This window comes from Molossus molossus, unplaced genomic scaffold, assembly GCF_014108415.1.
Source record: "Molossus molossus isolate mMolMol1 unplaced genomic scaffold, mMolMol1.p scaffold_m16_p_2, whole genome shotgun sequence".
NCBI classification, from domain to species: Eukaryota; Metazoa; Chordata; class Mammalia; order Chiroptera; family Molossidae; genus Molossus; species Molossus molossus.
Genome location: NW_023425355.1, coordinates 14,109,254 through 14,129,636, shown reverse-complemented (window position 1 = coordinate 14,129,636; position 20,383 = coordinate 14,109,254). Strand labels below are relative to the sequence as shown.

Sequence of the window (20,383 nt, the reverse complement as noted above, 5' to 3'; positions counted from 1 at the left end):
GCCAGGGCTGCCCATTTCTTAATTGGATTTTTGTCTTCTTGGTATTGAGTTATACAAGTTCTTTGTATATTTTGGAAATTAACCCCTTATCAGATGTGTCATTGACAAATATGTTCTCCCATTCAATGGGTTCCTTTTTCATTTTGTTGATGGTTTCCTTTGCTGTACAGAAGCTTTTTAGTTTGGTGTAGTCCCATCTGTTTATTTTTTCCTTTGTTTCCCTTGTCCAAGAAGATATACCAACAAAATTTTTGCTAAGAGAAATGTTTGAAATTTTCTGATGTATGACCCATTTTATTTATTTTTATTACTATGATTTAAGTGACTTCATGTACCTTCACTAGAATGCAAGGGGGAAAAGTCCATTTACATGATTAAAAAGAGAGTTCTTATCTTTTGATCTCTGGGTTATACAAGTAACACTACTGAAAAAAAAAACATTACAGTGATACCTCGGTTCTCGAACGCCTCGGTTTTCGACCAAATCGGTATTCGACCAGGAGATTCGAGAAACTTTTGTCTCGGAATCTGAACAAATATTTGGAACTCGAACTTCCGAGATGAGCCGAGTTGAGCCGAATGGTGTTCATTCGGCCCAGCGCGCCTTGCTTGCGCCATCAGTGTGAGTGCAGAGAGAGAGTCACGCTTTGTGGAGTCACGCTTTCCTATTGGGTTTCATTGCTTCGGTTCTCGAACAATTCGGTTCTCGACCGTCCTCCTGGAACGAATTATGTTCGAGAACCGAGGTATCACTGTACTTTTGAGCATTCACAGAAAATAAAATTGAGTGAAAGTTTAACTGGCTAGTTATATGTTGTTATTTAAAGTCAGAATTCTAATTTTTATTTCTAATGATCACACAAGAAGTATATCATGATTTACTAATCTAGATGTATTTATTTTTTAAAATATTTGTATTGATTTCTAGAGGGAGAGAGAGAACAATGTGAGAGCGAAACATCAATTGACTATGTCCTACACACCCTCTACTAGGGATTGAAACTGCAATCCCAGACATGTGCCCTGACCAGGAATAGAACTGGCAACCTTTTTGTGCACCAGATGATGATCAACTAACTGAGCCACACTAGCCAGGGCCCCAAATTTATTTTTTAGAAATATTTAAAGAAAAAAAAAAAACTTGCCCTGGCCGGTTTGGCTCAGTGGTTAGAGCATTGGCCTGTGGTCCAGAGAGACCCGGGTTTAGTTCCCACTAAGGGCGCGTACCTCAGTTGCGGTTTGTCCCCAGCCCTGGTTGGGTCGTGTGGGTGGCAGCCACTCCATGTGTCCCTTTCACATCGACGTTTCTCTCTCTCTCTCTTCCTCCCACTCTATCTGAACAAAAAATGGAAAAATGTCCTCGGGTGAGGATAAAAAAAAAAAACAAAAAAAAAAACTCTCACCTGCCACTGTCAGGTGTACATTAAAAAGATTAAATGACAGCACTCAGAGAGGAAAAGCATATATTAATAACATTTTTAAGCTCTATATTTGGGCACTATCTATATTGACTCAGGCATGTGTATAAATGTACAATAAAAATTCTGAGTGCCATTTTGAGCACTCTCAGGATTTTTTCTACATTAAATATAAACAAAATGAGTTCAAAACATGATCCAGAATTTATACACTGCAAAAAACGAAGCAAAGACATCACTCGATACATTTTCACCACCACCAATAATACAGTAACCAATCCTCACCCCTAACTTTTGTTGATTAAAAAGATAGAATATTTTATGGTCTACAGAATTTTTAGAAGGTGAGAACTATGTATTAAGGCTACTTTTTGTTACTCACTTCTGGTTGTAACATGAAGGTAATACCTATAGATGTTAAATCTTCTTACCTTTTAACTTTTTGTTAGAAAATGATAGGAAACTTATTTTGCTGTGTGAGGTTTCTTGAATGATTGACAGTCAGTGTATTTTTAAATAACTATACAGAATATGTTTCGATTAACCTAACTATATGCTTTAGTATAATGGATTATTTCAATAAAGCCATCCACTGCCTCCAAAAAAAAAAAAAAAAAAATAGTGACTAGGCAGCTTATCATCTCTCTGACATACTGTACAATGGAATGCTTTATTGTGCTCTTTAAATATACTCTTTCTCCCCTGGGAAAAAGCAAGCCAGTATAAAGAGCAGACACTGAATGAGTGACACATGTAATGGTGAAGGGTTGTGTATTTCATAGCATGTAAGTTGTGTATGATGGGGAAAACCGGGTTGGGGGATGGGCCCTGGAGATGCAAATGTGTCTTTCTATAATCCACTAGACTTGGCTTGTGAGTATGTGATTTTTATGAGATCTCTCATTTGGGGACGGTTTGAGGATTGACCAGATGGAAAGCAGGGCACTGTGGGATACATCATTTATCACAATGACAGTGTGTAGTCATCAGTGATCCTCTCAACACAGGAGGAAGCTAGAACTGTAAATGTGGAGCAGCATTACAGCCGGACTAGTGCAGTTTGGCAACATTTCTATTTCTCATTAACTTAATCATATTAATTCATTAGTCACATATATCAAAACAATTCACTCAAGACTTGTCACAAGGAACAATTTATAACTGTTACCTTTCTCTACAGGAAAAGTAGCATGCAATCATTCAGAAGATTATTTTTAACCTTCTTAGGAAAAAAATAGCCGCATCTAATTATGCTAGCTGCCCCACACTATAAAAATCTACAAGAATGATCAAAAAAGAAAAGAAAAAGTTCAAAGTTTTATTTTTTGAAGTTATTTAATTACTAACAGTCAACTACATTGATTCTTTCTTTTTTAAAAATCTTTTATCTTTATATATTTTTATTGTTGAAAGTACTACAGATATCCCCCCTTTTTCTCCCTTTGAACCCCTTCCTCCCTGCTCCCTCCTGCTTTCCCCAAACTAACGTCTGTGTCCACTGATTGTGCACATATGCATATAAGTTCTTTGGATTATCTCTTCCCACCCCCCATCTCCCATCCCTTTGAGGTTTGTCAGTCTGTTCCCTACTTCTTACATGGATTATTTCAACAATTTCCTATTTCTGAAACACCAGACATTTATCTCTCATACTTACCTTAAACAGTTCTTATATGATCCTGAAGATGTATAGCCCAAATTTTCAATGCTAAGTATTTTCATGAAAGATGTAGTTCAGGGTGTTTGTGAAAATATGGTATTAATGATAAAGAGCCCTGGGTTTTGAAATTCTGGCTACACCTCTTACTACCTCTGAAATTTTGCACAACTTATTGAACTTCTTGAAAACTCGTTTTTTCATCTGTTAATCAAAAATATTAATGCTAAATTGACAGTATTACTGAGAACATCAAGTGACAAAACATTTGAAAATCATTCTTTTTAAAAAAGCTAATGTATATCATTAGACACACATTATATATGTGGAAATGCTTCAAAAAATATTATAGAGCCCGGCTGGTGTGGCTCAGTTGTTGAGCGTCAACCCATACACCAAGAGGTCGCTGATTTGATTCCCGGTCAGGGCACATGCCCAGGTTGTGGGCTCAGTCCCCAGTGGGGGACATGCAGGAGGCAGCCAATCGATGTTCTCTCTCATCAATGTTTCTATCTCTCTCTATATAAAATAAATAAAAATTTTAAAAAATTATAGAAATTACCATCATCACCATCATCCTGTGATGTTTGCTTAAATTCCAAGCTTTCTCCTCCACCTACATTGGAAATAAGCAATGGTTTCTGCTCTAAGAGCCACACATGTAAGACAAAAATGACTGATGGGAGTCTAAAAAAATAGGGTAGAGATATTTTTAGGTTGAAATAATTATAATACATATTTAAAAAGCACTGACAAACATTAACATAGAAATTGGCGTTTGTGAAACCCAGATTCAATGACTATAATGAATGGAGTTCTTGTTAATAAACTGATATAGTTAAGCTTTTTATTTATCAGACAAACTGTAACCACATGTTAGTCTAAACTCCACTCTATGTTAGAAAATATTAGTAATTCATCTTCTGCGTCCTATTAGGCCAATGGTTTTTCTTGACCACACAAGAAATAAATTAAAGAAAATGTAATGACATAAAAACATTTACCATTTGTGTGACCTGAAGCATGTTTTACAATATTGCTCATTGAAAAACCCAAAGATAGTTATAGACATGGAATGTTTTAAGTCAACCATCCAAAAGGTTTGGTTTTCTTTTTCTAGATTGATATCTCCTTTTTTACAATTGCAAAAGAATGGCCTGTGACCTCTCTTTCCCCCATCTGACCACTTCTTAGCATCCAAACTAACTGAGAAAAGGAAATGCATCGTGAAAAGAAAGGGACACTGATTCCAATGATGTGATCGGGCTAACTGGCATTATATCATATCACGAAGTTAGCATCACACTGCCAAGGCTTGGCAGGATTGTATTTATGGCTCTGCCAATCCTGAGTTGAGTACTGTAGCTACCATTGCTGGATTGGATCTTCATGAGTTCAGTTACCCAGGGACTTGTATAGCAGCTGAAATTCCTAAAAATATTTTTCCACAATAGAGCTCAAAGGAAAAACAGCTGAAAAATCTGCAACCTTTTAAGGAATGAACAGTACAGGAATTTCATCTGAAGCACTTTATTACTTCCTTGTAAACTGTCAGTTTAAATCTATCTCAAGCCAAATTGCACATCTGTCTATTTGAAATGCTTTTTAAGGTGAGAAAAGGGGAGAAGTCATTTTTCGGGAAATTCAAAGGCACATACATCCTTTCTGTGTGATCCAGGAATATTAGCACTTCTGTGGAGCTGCAGAGAAAGATGGGGAGGATATTCCCTTGTCTTTCTTCCTCTATAGCCCAAAAGATTCTTACAGAAACCACTATATAATGGGATTATTATCCCTGATAGTACATTAGTATATAAATTATAAGATATAAATTATACAACAGGAAAAGAGACACAAACATGAGATGAAAAAATCAGTAGTTCAGTATATGAAGGCAAAACAGTCCAACTTCATCATTTTATAATAACTAGGGAAAAGGCTGAATAGAATTTGGGAAAACTCTGACTCACAAAATAAATTTTATTTTAATTTGTTGCAATTCTTTCTCATGTTGTTTGAGTGCAGAATGAATGTTCAATAAATGTATGTTAAATAAAAAGAGTGAATACATATGTATCTTTATCTGTAGATATAGATGATAGATATAGTTGCATAGATAAAATATCTAAATGAGTATCAAACAATATTGTCAAGAATAGGTCCTATGAGTCCTATCTTAGTGACTAAAGACATATCATCAGTAATCAGTATGCTGATTAGTTATATAGAAATAGATCTTGCTAAAGTAAATTTTAGACACCTAAGTACATTTAAACCTCCAAAGTATTTTAATGATTCTACACCCATGCACGTGCGCGCGCACACACACACACACACACACACACACACACAGAGGCATTTCTTGTTTGTCATTTGCTAAAAATATTTTTTATTAATATTAGAAGTCTTAGCATAGCCATTGCCTGAATCATCTTAAATTATGAATAAGTGAATTTTGAATGAATTAGGTTTCATTATATAGGGTAAATATAACCAAGAAGAAAATTAACATCTTTAAAATAAAAATAGAAATAAAAAATCATATGAAATAGAAATGTAAAGAAATTACCTTCATGCTAAGCAGATAAAACAATATAGCATATCTTAAAATATTCTGAATTTAAAAGATTTACAGGTCAGCTATATGAATAAATACATAACTCTTCTTAAATAAATATAAGAATGATAGTGTAACAATATCTAAATCTCTTCATTTGCATTTTTTTTGCAATTGCTGGGGAGAAAATAATGTAAAGGCAAAAGTAATATACAAAAACATCACAATATTTGAAAAAAGACACCACAAAAGTGGGGTACAGACTGACAATCCCAAGAAGAGGGGGTGGTGGGGGAGAGATAAACCACAGAACTTATATGCATGTGTGCATGAACAGTGGACATGGACAACAAAGCTGGGGACAGGGCGGGGAGGGAGGGGGAGGGGGGAATCAGTGGGGGAAAAAGGAGAACATCTGTAACAAAAATAAATTAATTAATTAAAAAAAAAAGACATCATGACCATGTTATTTTGTTACTTTTAGACCCCATTTTCAAGTTATAAATGGAAAGAAATACTATACACATATGCAGGACAAGTTCCATTACTTAGGTAATCTTAGCAGGATTCAAAGGGGCTTCTCCACACATACAATATTGAAACAGAGGAGAGTAGACCCTTTTTGATAAATGATTTGCCAGTTTTATGTAAAATTATACAGAGCTGTATAACATTACCTCTTTTATTTTTTTAAATATTTTGGAACATAAGGACCTAAAATCCGAAATCAATGTAAAACATGTAAATAATCATTAGGAAGGAAAAGGAATATTCCCAACCTGTAACAAACCATATTAAAAGTATCAACTGAATTCTTCAAAAATATTTAAAAATAAAATTAAAGCAATTTAAGTTTGTAATGCATAGTAAACCTGATGTCAAATATGAAACTTGCTGATAGCTAAACTGAGAATTCATTTGATCTCTATCGTTGCTAATGGAAGAGTTAAGTGGTGTGTCTAATCCAAAATAATGTGTAATCCCAGAATTATTTCTTCTTGGCTTAACACAGAGCATTTTTCTTGCTACATTTGAGTAGAATATGCTTTGGCACATAAAATAAATTCATGTAAACTAAAGAGAGGAATGACTGTAGAGCTGGGCAGACTCCTCCTCTTATCCCTGACTAATGTATTTTCCACTGTCTGCCATTTAAACAGAAGTGCCCATGCATTTCAACCACTCAATCTTATGTCTATGGTTATCATTTTGTTCTAGGCACATGCAAAGTGTTAAATATTGAAGAGTTTTGTTTCCATGGCTCGTATTGTGGTAAATCCAATGGCAGGAGGGAAAGCCAAGGCTGTAATCCAAGGAAGGAGGCTCCACTATCTGCTAGGGGCTAAGCACATAAGCCAAGTGAAGTAAGAGGTGAGGAAAGCCTCATAGTGGGTGTTCGCACGCGCTACAAGATATGATGAGGAGGAAAGAGCATTGTCTCTGGAGTTAGAAGACCTGGGTTTGAAACCCACTTCTGCCCCTCAATTGATTTGTGACCACAGCAATTAAACTCACTGAGCCATATATTTTTACTTGAAAAATAAAGACAATATTCATAAGGCTACTATGAGATGAAATGAAATATACACAAAATACTTAGCACCCATGCCTGGTACATCATAGGAACTCAATATACCTTAATAGAGTTTCCTCAATAGACAAGGTACTAACATTTACTCAACAACACATTATTTTCAAGGTGGTTTTTAAATCCTTTTTTCTTTCATGTATATACTCCCTCAGAATCTGGACACAGGGTACTATTTCTAGGCTCCGTTAATGCATTTTAGAAGTCAAGAAATAGATGATCATTTATTGAACACCAAGATATATTCCTGGTGCTGTTATCCCCTCTATATTAATTTATATGCACAGGGCTATTTTATTCTTGTATTAGAATTCATTTATACGTATTTAAAATACACAAAAATCACCATCTAACCCCCAAAGCCTGTCTCTTCCTAAATTCTCTATCTTAGCTAATGACACCATCATCCAGCTTGTCAACCAGACTAGACATGAATCATCCTAGACTTCATCCTCTCATCCTATATTTTGATCAATTATCAAGTGTGATTATTGCTAATTATTAAACCAGCAGTCTGTAGGAAAATGCTTAAACTATTAAATACAATAAATAAACAGCTAGCTTCATAAGCTGTCTTTTTCCACCTTTTCTATTCTATCACCCATGAGTCTCTGACATCAAATCTCTGCTCCAGTATCTTCAACTTAACTGCCATTTTCCCCTAGCACACCAAGCTATTTCTCATAAGTTTATATCTGTTTATATTCCTCTCTCTGCCTGGAATGTTTTCCCCTTGATTTGTCCACACTCATCATAGCTCCAAAGTTCCCATCCCTCTGAGTATTAACCAATTTACCAAATTCATTTAGTTGCTCCTATCTCTGTGATCTTATAGTACCTTGTATTATAGTCCCTACCACACTTTAAAGCAATTATTAGTTTACATGTCCTTCTATTGTGACCAGGATTGCTACTCATAATTTTGCATGTTCTAGGACTAATACCCCAAATAGGGTAAGTGCTTTATAAATGTTTGTATCATTGAATTTATAAATCTCTCCTTGTCATTAAATTTACTTTCTACCACATAAGAGCTTTAATGATTTTTAAAGTTTCAATTAGAGGAATGTTAAGCTTCAGTGTTTTGTACACTTTTAGATTATTGCTTAGAAAATCCAAAAAGTTCAATGCTAATTTATGAGATTGATATTTTTAAAGGAATACTTTATTGCAGTCGTCAATGGAAAACGCTGGATTATTATTTAAGACAGTGACAACTTGTACTTTCTTCTTTTCTAATCATAGGTTTCTCTATACCAGAGAAGCATCTTCTTTCTACTTTTTAACCTAGAGTAATAACTTGTACAAGTTATACAGATGCCCAGAACCTTTGAAAACAAACAAAATATTACTGAGACATGTATGTGAGCAGGTGTGCTGTATCAACCCTAGGAGGATTTGAGACAATGCTAGGTTGGCCAGAATACCTCCCCACTCCCTTCCCCCAACACATAAAAACATACATGCATACAAAAAATAAAGCTTTGAAAGGGATTTTCTGCGAGAAAAGTGACAGTTTTTTTTTTTTTAAAGTCCTACCTATTTGAATCACTAGCGTAACACAACTGTTTACAGGAATGCTAAAAAAAATTCAATAACATAACCTCTAGTAGAGCTTCCAAAGCCCTGAAGGACATGGCAGTTAGATCAATATTAGTTTATTTCAAATGCTGAGCAGGACAAAGAGACAAGACTGATCATGGGATGGATTTTATTACCTGTGGGAGTGATAAGTCCTGGTGATAAGAGGCCGGGTACTGAATGTGGCAGAAGGCGAGCATTGTCCTGCAACACTCCCAAAGAACGTTTAGGAGGCCTGCCAGGCCTTGAACTGTGGAAAAACAGACAAAAAAAGATTAGGTTAAAAATGTACACTTTTTGGAAATACAATCACTGGCTACATTTGCCTCCTAAATCTTGTTTAATTACCTAGACTGATAGAATTTTATATTAAAGACTATGTTCATTGACTATGAAAAGACCAATATTTTCCTTCTCACTAAACTTCCCAACATATGGCAAACATTAAAACCATAAAAGGTCTATTTCTACTTTAGATTCAATTTACAAGCTAGCACTTTGTATTACAGTTTACCTGTTGTGAGAAACCCAGTCATCCCCTGCTGTTAAAGCTACACTTGATCCCTGGTATTAATACCTGGTACTGAGATCTGAGATAGTGGCTCACAGGATTAAAATTGCACAGAATGTGAAGTGATTAAGTCTCTGGCCGGCATGCCAGAGGTGAGGGGTAAAGAGCTGAGAGATGTAGAGTAAGACCTGGTGTTTATTAGTATTTCCACAGCTGCCAGGGCTCACAAGGAACAAAGGACCCCCATCCTTAGTAGTTTTTTACTACTTAAAAAACTTTTTTTTTTTTTTTTTTTTTTACTGATTTTAGAGAGAGAAAGGAAGGGAGATGGAGAGATAGAAACATTGATGACAGAGAACATCATTGGCTGCCCCCCACTGGGTGTTGGGCCTACAACCTGGGCATGTGCCCTGACCGGTGACCTCTTGGTGCATGGGTCGATGTTCAACCACTGAGCCACACCAGCCAGGTGACTTTTTCCCACTTTTTAAAACAAGGCTGTATGACTGGCAGAGCACTCTCTTGGAATGGCTGTACTAACAAAAATGACCACCTTTGCAATCTATGCTGTCTTTTTTCACTGACTGATTGGTGTTTTTTACTGATGAGTTGAGGCTAAACTTATAGCATTAACCTAACCTATTCCATCTGCACATTCTTCACCCTAGTGTGAACAGTTCAGGAATGGCAGTTGCAAATATTAATCCATAAAATAATGAAATAGAAAGTCATTATTTGGCTTTCATTTTGTACCCTAATATAGTCAATGTACTGACTACATCATTTGGAAGCTGTCCCTACAATAGAGAGACACATAAGTCATCGAACATTAGGATCAAGTCACTCTCAAGTCACCCAGTAGATTTCAAATATTACTTTCTAATGTTGCCGAAGATACTGCTGTTGCTTTTTAGTAGAAATGCAGTTCATAACGCTGAATAATAGGGCTTTTGAAAAATACTGCAAAATACTATATTAAATAACTCAAGCCACAAAAATGTATGAGGTTCAGATAGAGAACATTTCCAAAATGACTTTTGGTTCACAAAGAAATTTAAGTTGAACCTCACTCCATCTACTTTGCAGTAGGCACAGTGCTCCATCAATGTAAGCCCAACTCTGCTTTTAAATGAAGACAACTTCTAGCAACCTTACACAGAGGTACCATTACCCAGTTCATTTTTCATATACTGCTGGTGTTATTTTCTTTCATTGTACATCAATATAGTATATCAATCTAGCACAAAAGAGTCTGTTTTTCTTATTTAATGTTTCAATTTTATAAACTGACTCTCCGCTCCCTCTTTCTACTTGATTCTGGGCCATAATCTATTGTATTTAATTCAGTGTTGTTACCTTGTTTGCCCTTGCCATTGTTTTTTTTTTTTTTTTTTTCAAAAATCTTTTTCTTTATTGACTTTTGAGAGAGAGGATGGGAGGGAGAGGGAGGAATAGAACCATCAATGAGAGAGAACACAGATTGGCCGCCTCCTACATGCCCCCGACTGGGGATTTGGCCCACAACCTAGGCATGTGCCCTGACTGGGAATCGAACCAGTGACCTCTTGGTGCATGGGTCGATGCTCAACCACTGAGCCACACCGGCCAGGAGCCCTTGTCCTGTTTTATGGCTCTCTAACCCTTTTAAGGACTAGTGATAAAAGAAACAGGCTATTTACTTCAAATGCCCTAAAAGATCCCAAGATCACTGAACAATATACATCAGGGTATATCCAGTCATTAGAAGAAGGCATGTTAGCTTGTTGAATAATCTTCACCAACCCCTGGCTAGTTTGCTGAATGGTTAGAGTGTCAGCCCATGGAATGAAGGATCTCAGGATCAATTCCCACTCAAGGGCATGTACCTGGCCTGTTGGTTCAATCCCCAGCCCCGGTTAGGGGTCAGAGTCCTTCAGGAGACAAGCAATTGATGTGTCTTTGTCACATTGATGGTTCTCTTTCTCTCTCTCTCTCTCCCCCCCTCCCTCCCACTCTATCTAAAAATCAATGGAAAAATATCCTCGGGTGAAGATTAAAATAAATAAATAAATAAATAAATAAATAAATAAATAAATAAATAACCTTCATCAAATCTGTACTTTATAAGTGCTTCTTTGTGTCTTTCTATTTGTCAGAACTCAATCCTACCAACTTTATTCAAATCCACCAGATCAGTCTGTACTTTTCCAGTGTGAATATTTGAGTGCTGTCTTCATGCTTGTGATCACTTGCAGAAAGGCTGTCTCCAGAAGTAACAGTCTGGTTGGTGCCCGTCTACTTCCATATAATGAGCCAGCCATTGACAGTATACTTTGAAGTTACATGGTTTAACTAGTTCAGTTCCAAATTTCGTGGTCCATCTCACTATTTGAAATAGCTCTTTTTCAATAAGCTTACTCGCTTGGGAGACATTAGATACCTCTTAGTCTGGTGGTTCTATTTTAAATATCAAGATTTGAAAAAAATAGGTCAAATTTTATTTGACCAATCAGATCTATATTAGAAAATTCATGGCTTAGGTCACAAGGGCATCGTAGTATTTACTACACAAGCCATAAAACGAAGGTCTATATTCTCCATCCTAACATTCTTCTCAGTGTATAATTTTTAGATGTTGGTATGATTGGGAGCCTTCCCAACTAGAATATAAGTTTCATGGATGCAACACATAGTTCTGATTTTATTTGTCACTGTATCCTGAGCAATTCTCATAGTGTCTAGTACACAGTAGGGTTCAGTAAATGGTTAATTAAATCAGTTCATTGATTATGACAGGAAATATTATTTCACTGTTGCAATACTTTCCAAATAGTCCTTAGACTGCTCTACTGTCATTGACCACATGGATCTCAAGCTATTTGCGTAACTTAGTCATTAAATAATCACTTTTAAGTCTTGGACTCTATGGCCATTATACAACCTCCAAATTATGATCCATTCAAACATTGTACATACAATGTTAAAGAAGGGTAGACGACAACAAAAGACTCACATAGATTGAAAGTGAAGGGATGGAAAAAAAAATCTTCCAAGCAAACAGAAAGGAAAAAAAAGCTGGAGTAGCAATATTCATATCTGATAAAATAGATTTCAAAATGAAGGCCATAACTAGAGACAAAGAAGGCCAATACATAATATTGAAAGGATCTATCCAACAGGAAGATATAACCTTGGTAAACATATATGCACCCAATATAGGAGCACCAAAATATATTAAAAATCTTCTGGAGGACTTCAAAGGAGAAATCGACAGCAATACAATCATAGTAGGGGATTTCAACACCCCATTGACACCACTGGATAGATCCTCTAGACAAAAAATTAGCAAGGAAACAGAGACTCTAAATGAAGCACTAGACCAAAGGGATTTAATAGATATCTACAGAGAAATAGACACCAAAACTACAGAATTCACATTCTTCTCAAGTGCACATGGGACATTCTCAAAGATAGACCACATGTTAGGGCACAAACTAAGTCCCTACAAGTTCAAGAAGACTGAAATCATATCAAGCATCTTCTCAGATCACAATGGCATGAAACTACAAATCAATTGCATGAAGAACATACAAAGTCATTTGAGCACATGGAAGCTAAATAGCATGTTATTAAACAATGAATGGGTTATCAAGGAAATCAAGGAAGAAATCAAAAACTTCATGGAAACCAATGAAAATGAAGACACAACAACAAAAAATCTATAGGACGCAACGAAAGCAGTTCTGAGAGGGAAGTTCACAGCACTACAGGCCTACCTCAAAAAACGAGAAAAATCTCTAATAGATTATCTAACCTCACAACTTAAAAAACTAGAGAGCAAACAAAAAGAAAACCCCAGAGCAAGTAGAAGGAAGGAAATAGTAAAGATCAGAGCAGAAATAAATGACATAGAGACCAAAAAAAAAAAAAAAAATTCAAAGGATCAACGAAACAAAGAGCTGGTTTTTCAAAGAGATAAAGCTAAGAACCTTAGCTAGACTCACCAAGAAACAAAGAGACAAAACCCAAATATACAATATCAGAAATGAAAGAGGAGAAGTAACAACTGACACCACAGAAATACAAAAGATAGTTTACAACTACTATGAACAATTATATGGCAACAAATTCGACAATCTAAGCAAAATGGACAAATTTCTAGAAACACATAGTCTCCAAAAACTGGACCAGGAAGAGATAGAAAACTTGAATAGACCAATAACAATAGAAGAAATTGAAGATGTAATCAAGACTCTCCCAGCAACCAAAGCACAGGCCCAGATGGCTTCACAGGGGAGTTTTACCAAACATTTAAAATAGAACTAACACCCATTCTCCTCAAAGTATTTCAAAAAATTCAAGAAGAAGGAAGACTTCCAAACTCGTTTTATGAAGCCAGCATAATTCTAATTGCAAAACCAGAAAAAGACACAACAAAGAAAGAAAACTACAGGCCAATATCCCTGATGAACATAGATGCCAAAATCCTGAACAAAATACTAGCAAATCGGATCCAGCAATACACCAAAAAAATTATCCACCATGACCAAGTGGGATTCATCCCAGTGATGCAAGGCTGGTACAATATTCGCAAATCAATAAACGTGATACACCACATAAATAAAATGAAGAATAAAAACCACATGATCATATCAATAGATGCCGAAAAAGCCTTCAACAAAATCCAGCATCCATTTCTGATAAAAATGCTCAGCAATGTGGGAATAGAGGGATCATATCTCAACATAATAAAGGCCATATATGAAAGACCTACAGCCAACATCATACTCAATAGGCAAAAACTAAATGCATTTCCCTGAAGAACAGAACAAGGCAAGGATGCCCACTTTCGCCACTCTTATTTAACATAGTACTTGAAGTCTTAGCCAAAGCAATCAGACAGGAAGAAAAAATAAAAGGGATCCAAATTGGAAAGGAGGAAGTGAAACTGTCATTATTTGCAGATGACATGATACTATACATAGAAAACCCCAAAGACTCCATCAAAAATTTACTAAACTTAATAAATGAATTTGGCAAAGTAGCAGGATACAAAATTAATGTCAAGAAATCGATGGCATTCTTATACACCAATGATGAACTCACAGAAAGAGAAACTAAGAAAACTATCCCATTTACCATCACGGCAAAAAAATTATGATACCTAGGAATAAACTTAACCGTAGAAATAAAGTACCTATTTGCAGAAAACTACAGGACATTGAAAAAAGAAATAGAGGAAGACATAAAAAAGTGGAAGCACATACCCTGTTCATGAATTGGAAAAATTAACATCTTTAAAATGTCCATATTACCCAAAGCAATCTATAGATTCAATGCAATCCCCATCAAAATACCAACGGCATACTTCACAGAATTAGAACAAGTACTTCAAAAGTTCATATGTAACCAAAAAAGACCTCGAATAGCCACAGCAATCTTGAAAAGGAAGAACAAAGTTGGAGGGATCACATTACCAGATTTCAGATTATACTACAAAGCGATTGTAATCAAAACAGCCTGGTACTGGCACAAGAACAGGCATATAGACCAGTGGAACAGAACAGAGAACCCAGAAATGGACCCAAGGCAATATTTTCAATTAATATTTTACAAAGGTGTCAAGAGCATACAGTGGAGTAAGGACAGCCTCTTTAATAATGGTACTGGGAAAATTGGATAGCTACATGCAGAAAAATCAAACTAGACCATCAACTTACACCCTACACAAGAATAAACTCAAAATGGATAAAAGACTTAAATGTGACTCATGAATCCATAAAAGTCCTAGAAGAAACTGTAAGCAACAACATTTCAGACATCATATGCAGCAGAATTTTCACTGATACATCACCTAAGGCAATAGAAACAAAGGAGAAAATGAACACATGGGACTACATCAAACTCAAAAACTTCTGCACAGTGAAAGATACAATCCTCAAAACAAAAAGGCTACCCACTGCATGGGAGAGCATAATTACCAATGATATATCAGATAAGGGGTTAATTTCCAATATATATCGAGTGCTCATACAACTCCACAAAAGGAAGACAAAGAACCCAATTTAAAAATGGGCAGAGGAACTAAATAGACACCTCTCCAAACCGGACATACAAATGGCTAAGAGATATATGAAGAAATGCTCATCATCACTAATCATCAGAGAGATGCAATTTTAAACAACAATGAGTTATCACCTCACACCTGTCAGAATGGCCGCCATCAACAAATCATCAAACAAATGTTGGCGAGTGTGTGGAGAAAAGGGGACTCTAGTGCACTGCTGGTGGGAATGCAGACTGGTGCAGCCACTATGGAAAACAATATGGTGTTACCTCAAAAAATTAAAAATTGAACTTCCACTTGACCCAGTGATCCCACTTCTAGGAATATACTCTAAGAAGCCTGAAACACCTATCAGAAAGAATATATGTACCCCCATGTTTGTAGCAGCACTATTTACAATAGCTAAGATCTGGAAACAGCCCAAGTGTCTATCAGTAGATGAATGGATAAAAAAGTGGTGGTACATATACACAATGGAGTACTACGCAGCTGTAAGAGAGAAAGATCTCTCATCTTTTGAGACTACATGGATGGACCTGGAAAGTATCATTCTAAGTGAAACAAGCCAAAAAGAGAAAGACAAGTATCATATGATCTCACTTATTTGTGGAATATAATGAACATAACAGTCTGAGGAATGGGGTAGTCCCAGAGACGTGGAAGTGGGGTACAGACTGACAATCCCCAGATGAGGGGGTGGTGGGGGAGAGATAAACCACAGAACTTATATGCATGTATGCATGAACAATGGACATGGACAACAAAGCTGAGGACAGTGCAGGGGGGGAGGAGGAGGGGGGAATCAGTGGGGGGGGGAAGGAGAAACATCTGTAACAAAAATTAATTAATAAAAAAAAGAAGGGTAGATGCCTCTGTCTTATGTCTGAGAGGTCCCACAAGATTCAACATCTGCTCAAGGACTAAAAGTCCCTGGGGTTATACATGTACAGTGACAATATCATTTATTCAATCACCCAGTAAACAAAGATGCACTAGATACTCATTCAGTATGTGTCTGATGTTCGAACTAGGTATGGAGGTCACAAATGTTTAAATGTAGACTTGATAAGGTCAGGGGCTTTGGTCTTTTTTGTTGTTGGATTTACTGTAAGAATGTAGAACAACTTCTGCCTTTGAGGAGCTTATGGCCTAGTGCTAGTAACATGTGTTTGACCTGTTATTTACAATTTATGATTAATTCTTTAGTGAGTATGATTGTGTGATATATACTTCCAAGTTGTATAAATTTATCAGTGGGTAAAATTCACATTCATATGATTTCATTTTTACTTTGGGGAAGAAGACTTGGGCCCCTAGAACAAATTAATTAGAATCAAGTTTGTGAAAGTGCTTTATAATCAGTAGAGCACCACACTAATGTAGGAAAGCTTTATTTTTACTTTTAGACCTAATGATCCTCTGCAGTAAGATATTCCCAGCACTAAAGTTCCTGCATTTCCTTTCAAAGAACACAAGTCTGACAACATGATGAAAGACTATAAAGAACTCCATAGAAAGTTGGTAAAGATCATTCTTGATAGATGATCCTGCCATACTTCTTATCTTCAAGAGCTCTATTAACATCATGCAGATATTTACATATTAATCAAGACAGATAAACATGTGGTGATTTAACCAGGAAACTGTTTTTTTGGATGACAATTTAATCAGCATAGGTTTAAACCTCCATCATTGCAGCATCCTGTTTCTGCTAAAATATTGATTGCATTACTGATTTCAGTAATGCTTTATTTTATAGAGTACAAATAACCATGTAATTACTCTTTAATTAAATGGTAATTGCTTGTTGGCAATTATTTGTTTTTAGTTTAATTACAAGGTTATTTGTACTTTGTAAAAGAAAACAGTCCTTTTTTTTTTTAAGTTCCCACCCATATGGCTCTGTGAAAATATCACCCATGAATACCACAAATGAAAGTTGTTAAAGTACAATAAAAACAACCTCATAAAATGGCAAATTTTTGTTAAATAATTCAGCTAAATCTTTGAGAGATTCAGCTTTATAGAATCAACATTGGGTGTAACATTGATAGGTAGTTTGGGGGAATATTATTCCAGAGAATCATGATTTTTCTCTAGGTCCAGGTTATCTCCTAACATAATTTATCTTGATATGTATTTTACCCTTCTTTCTGCAAAGCTATTTAGAAGAAATTAAATAATAATTTGGCTTCCTGAGATTAAAGAAAACCTGACTTGAGATATAATATATCCACAGCATTTCATATTCCCGCAGTTGAAGTGAATTGCATCAGAGTGTTACCTTGCCATTTACACAATTTGTAAAGTTGGCAGTTCCCTAAGAGGGAAATTCAGTAGGTCTTCTATTGTCAACAGGATATGACACATTCCATGATATATTTATTTAAAGTTGTACTAGCTGATATTTTGCTCATTAAGATTATGCAATTTCATGGTTGGAATTATTTTTATTTCATGTCATCAGTCATTTGTATATGAATCAAGGAGTAAGTAACTTAGTGAGTGATTTTGTTGTTTCAAAGAAAAAAAAATGTCTTGTTAGTAAATTCATTAGTGATGTCATAAGCCTCCAAGATATTTAATATAAATCATACGGTCACACATGATTCAGTGAGCAATCACAAGTCATGTCATCCTCTTCAATGAAAGCTTGGCTCCACATTCTTTAAAGAAACACTTGTAACATTCAGGGACAAACTGAACAAATTGCTGAAGATACAGTGGCACTTAAGGTGGGCATTAGCAGCAACTTGTAAAGACCACTGCAGTTGGATTCCTAAAATGGGCTGTTAACAATGACCTGGGGTTTACTTTTCAGAGCTATCACTGATATTTAAAATCCCTTGGGATAGTCCCCGAATGTGTCATTTTTTTTCTATTACATTAGAAGCCATGAAAACAACAAATGACATTCGCTTTGAAGGTATTGTTTAACTGACTATGAAAGTGCTACTCTTTAAATGTGCTGTTAAATTTCTTGTTAAATTAAATAAGAATCTTTTTGAGAGAATGGTAAGTCTTTTAATTGCATCATGGATTAATAATAATCTCTTAGGTCTGACATTTATTACAACATTTCAAGGATGCCAATGGTAGTTAAACTCTACTTGACCTTTTAGTGTTTATGAAGAGAAACAAACTCTGACCTCACAGCAACCTGAATCCATCTTCTCTCAGTGTTGGCAAACTGATCACTTTTCTAACTATTGCACTGGATTGTATTCCCAACCAGATCAAAGGCAGCAGCAACCCGGAAAAAGTCATCCATGCAAAATGAGCAATTAACATTAATCATATATGAAATTGTTCAAGCTGATAACTGGAACCTGGTCACTATGGTAACTCTCATAAAATGGTGCTTATGTTAAACTGGGCGTCAATCAGCCCTTGGTTCATGGGAACTTAAAATGTGGTTCATCATGTCTCTAGGAGCTATCAATACAAGGAACAAAACGCGCATCAGAGGCAAGGTCATTTATCTTCCATTACTATTTACTTCCTACTTCAGTCCTTATATGCACACCCAAAACTTAAATTTGGATTATTGAAAGCATCAACACCAGCATTCCAGCATTCCCTTTGAGCTAGGGAAGTTAAGGAAATTATATTTAACATAGGGTGTTCAGAGGATGAAGGAAAACCTCTATTTGTTAATAGGTCATGCATTCCAATGCCAAGGATCATGTAGAACAATTCCGGTTTGTGCATTAATATTATAATTGCAGTACATTAAATTATTTATAGTTATTTTATTTATTTTCATCGAGTACAGACATATTTAACAGAGTTACATCTTTTGGCAACATTTTCACTGACAACTGAAATATTTTCTTAATGTGTATTTTATCACATATTAAAATTGTAGAGCTATTATTTAAAATTGTCATGTTTAATTTCCTTGCTAACACTGAATTTCTGTTTTTCCTTCAATAAAAAAGAAATCTGATGTAATAAACAATTTAAGGGTTGACTACTCACTTGATGGAAAGTATAACTGTGAAGCTATTTTATACTTCATTTACTTGACTCTGCTCCCTATTTAAATTAAATGTGCTCTAGGCTAGTGTTAGCACCTTTAAACAAGTTCCTTTTTGTCATAAATTGAATTCTAATATAGTCCTTAGTATAATTAACAAAGGTTGTATAACAGAAATGCTGACATATGACTGGAATTCTTAGCAGCCTCTTTTTCTTCCGCTTGTGTAATTCTTATCGGCATCAGTGGAATTAATGCACCTTAGTAAATCTTAGAGTGAATCAAATTAAATAAACATTTGCCCTTCCAAGGTGTATCATATCACTGTCAGACAGATGTTCTAAAATAAAGGCATTCTTGAATTCAAATGGTATATCACTGTGTAAAACTTCTGATATTAAGGGAATGATAAGAAGTTAACATTCACCTTTGGAAACATTCTACTGATATGTCAAATTCAACAGGGGCCTACCCAAATCCCTCTCTCCATACCTCCCTTCTCTTGTCTTTCTAGCAGTACAGGCATGCTTTCAGCTACAAAAACTGTAAACTTGAGATCATTTTGATTCTTCCTTATCCTCTCCTTTAATTTCCAATCTTTAATGTTTGTGTTCCATGGTCATATATTGTAAATTTCTATCTTTATCCATTCCTATTTCTAACACCTTAATTCAGGCCCTCATCACATCACACCAAGGTTATTTTATTTTATTATTATTTTTATTATGTTTTCATTGATTTTTTACAGAGAGGGGAAGGGAGAGGTAGAAACATGGATGTAAGAGAGAAACATCAATTGGCTGCCTCTTGCACACCCCCTACTGGGGATCAAACACCAAACCTGGGCATGTGGCCTGACTAGGAATCGAACTGGGACTTCTCAGTCCATGGGACAATGCTCAATCCACTGAGCCACATGGGCTGAGCTTGTTTTTTTTTTTTTTTTTTTTTTAAATATGTTTTCATTGATTTTTTAGAGAGAGAGAAAGGGAGAGAGAGATGGAAACAATGATGTGAGAAAAAAATATCCATCGGCTGCCTCCTGC

General features: G+C 35.7%; 1 protein-coding gene across 2 annotated transcripts in view; it reads right to left on the bottom strand.

Annotated features, from left to right (window-relative positions):
* The window catches only part of DACH2 (dachshund family transcription factor 2), a 563,669-nt gene that overhangs the window by 288,215 nt on the left and 255,071 nt on the right, over positions 1-20,383 (bottom strand). For both annotated transcript variants that reach the window (XM_036271613.1, XM_036271612.1), the window contains one exon: positions 8,939-9,051. In XM_036271613.1, the coding sequence (XP_036127506.1) occupies positions 8,939-9,051 (113 nt within the window). The remainder of the gene's footprint in view (positions 1-8,938; positions 9,052-20,383) is intronic.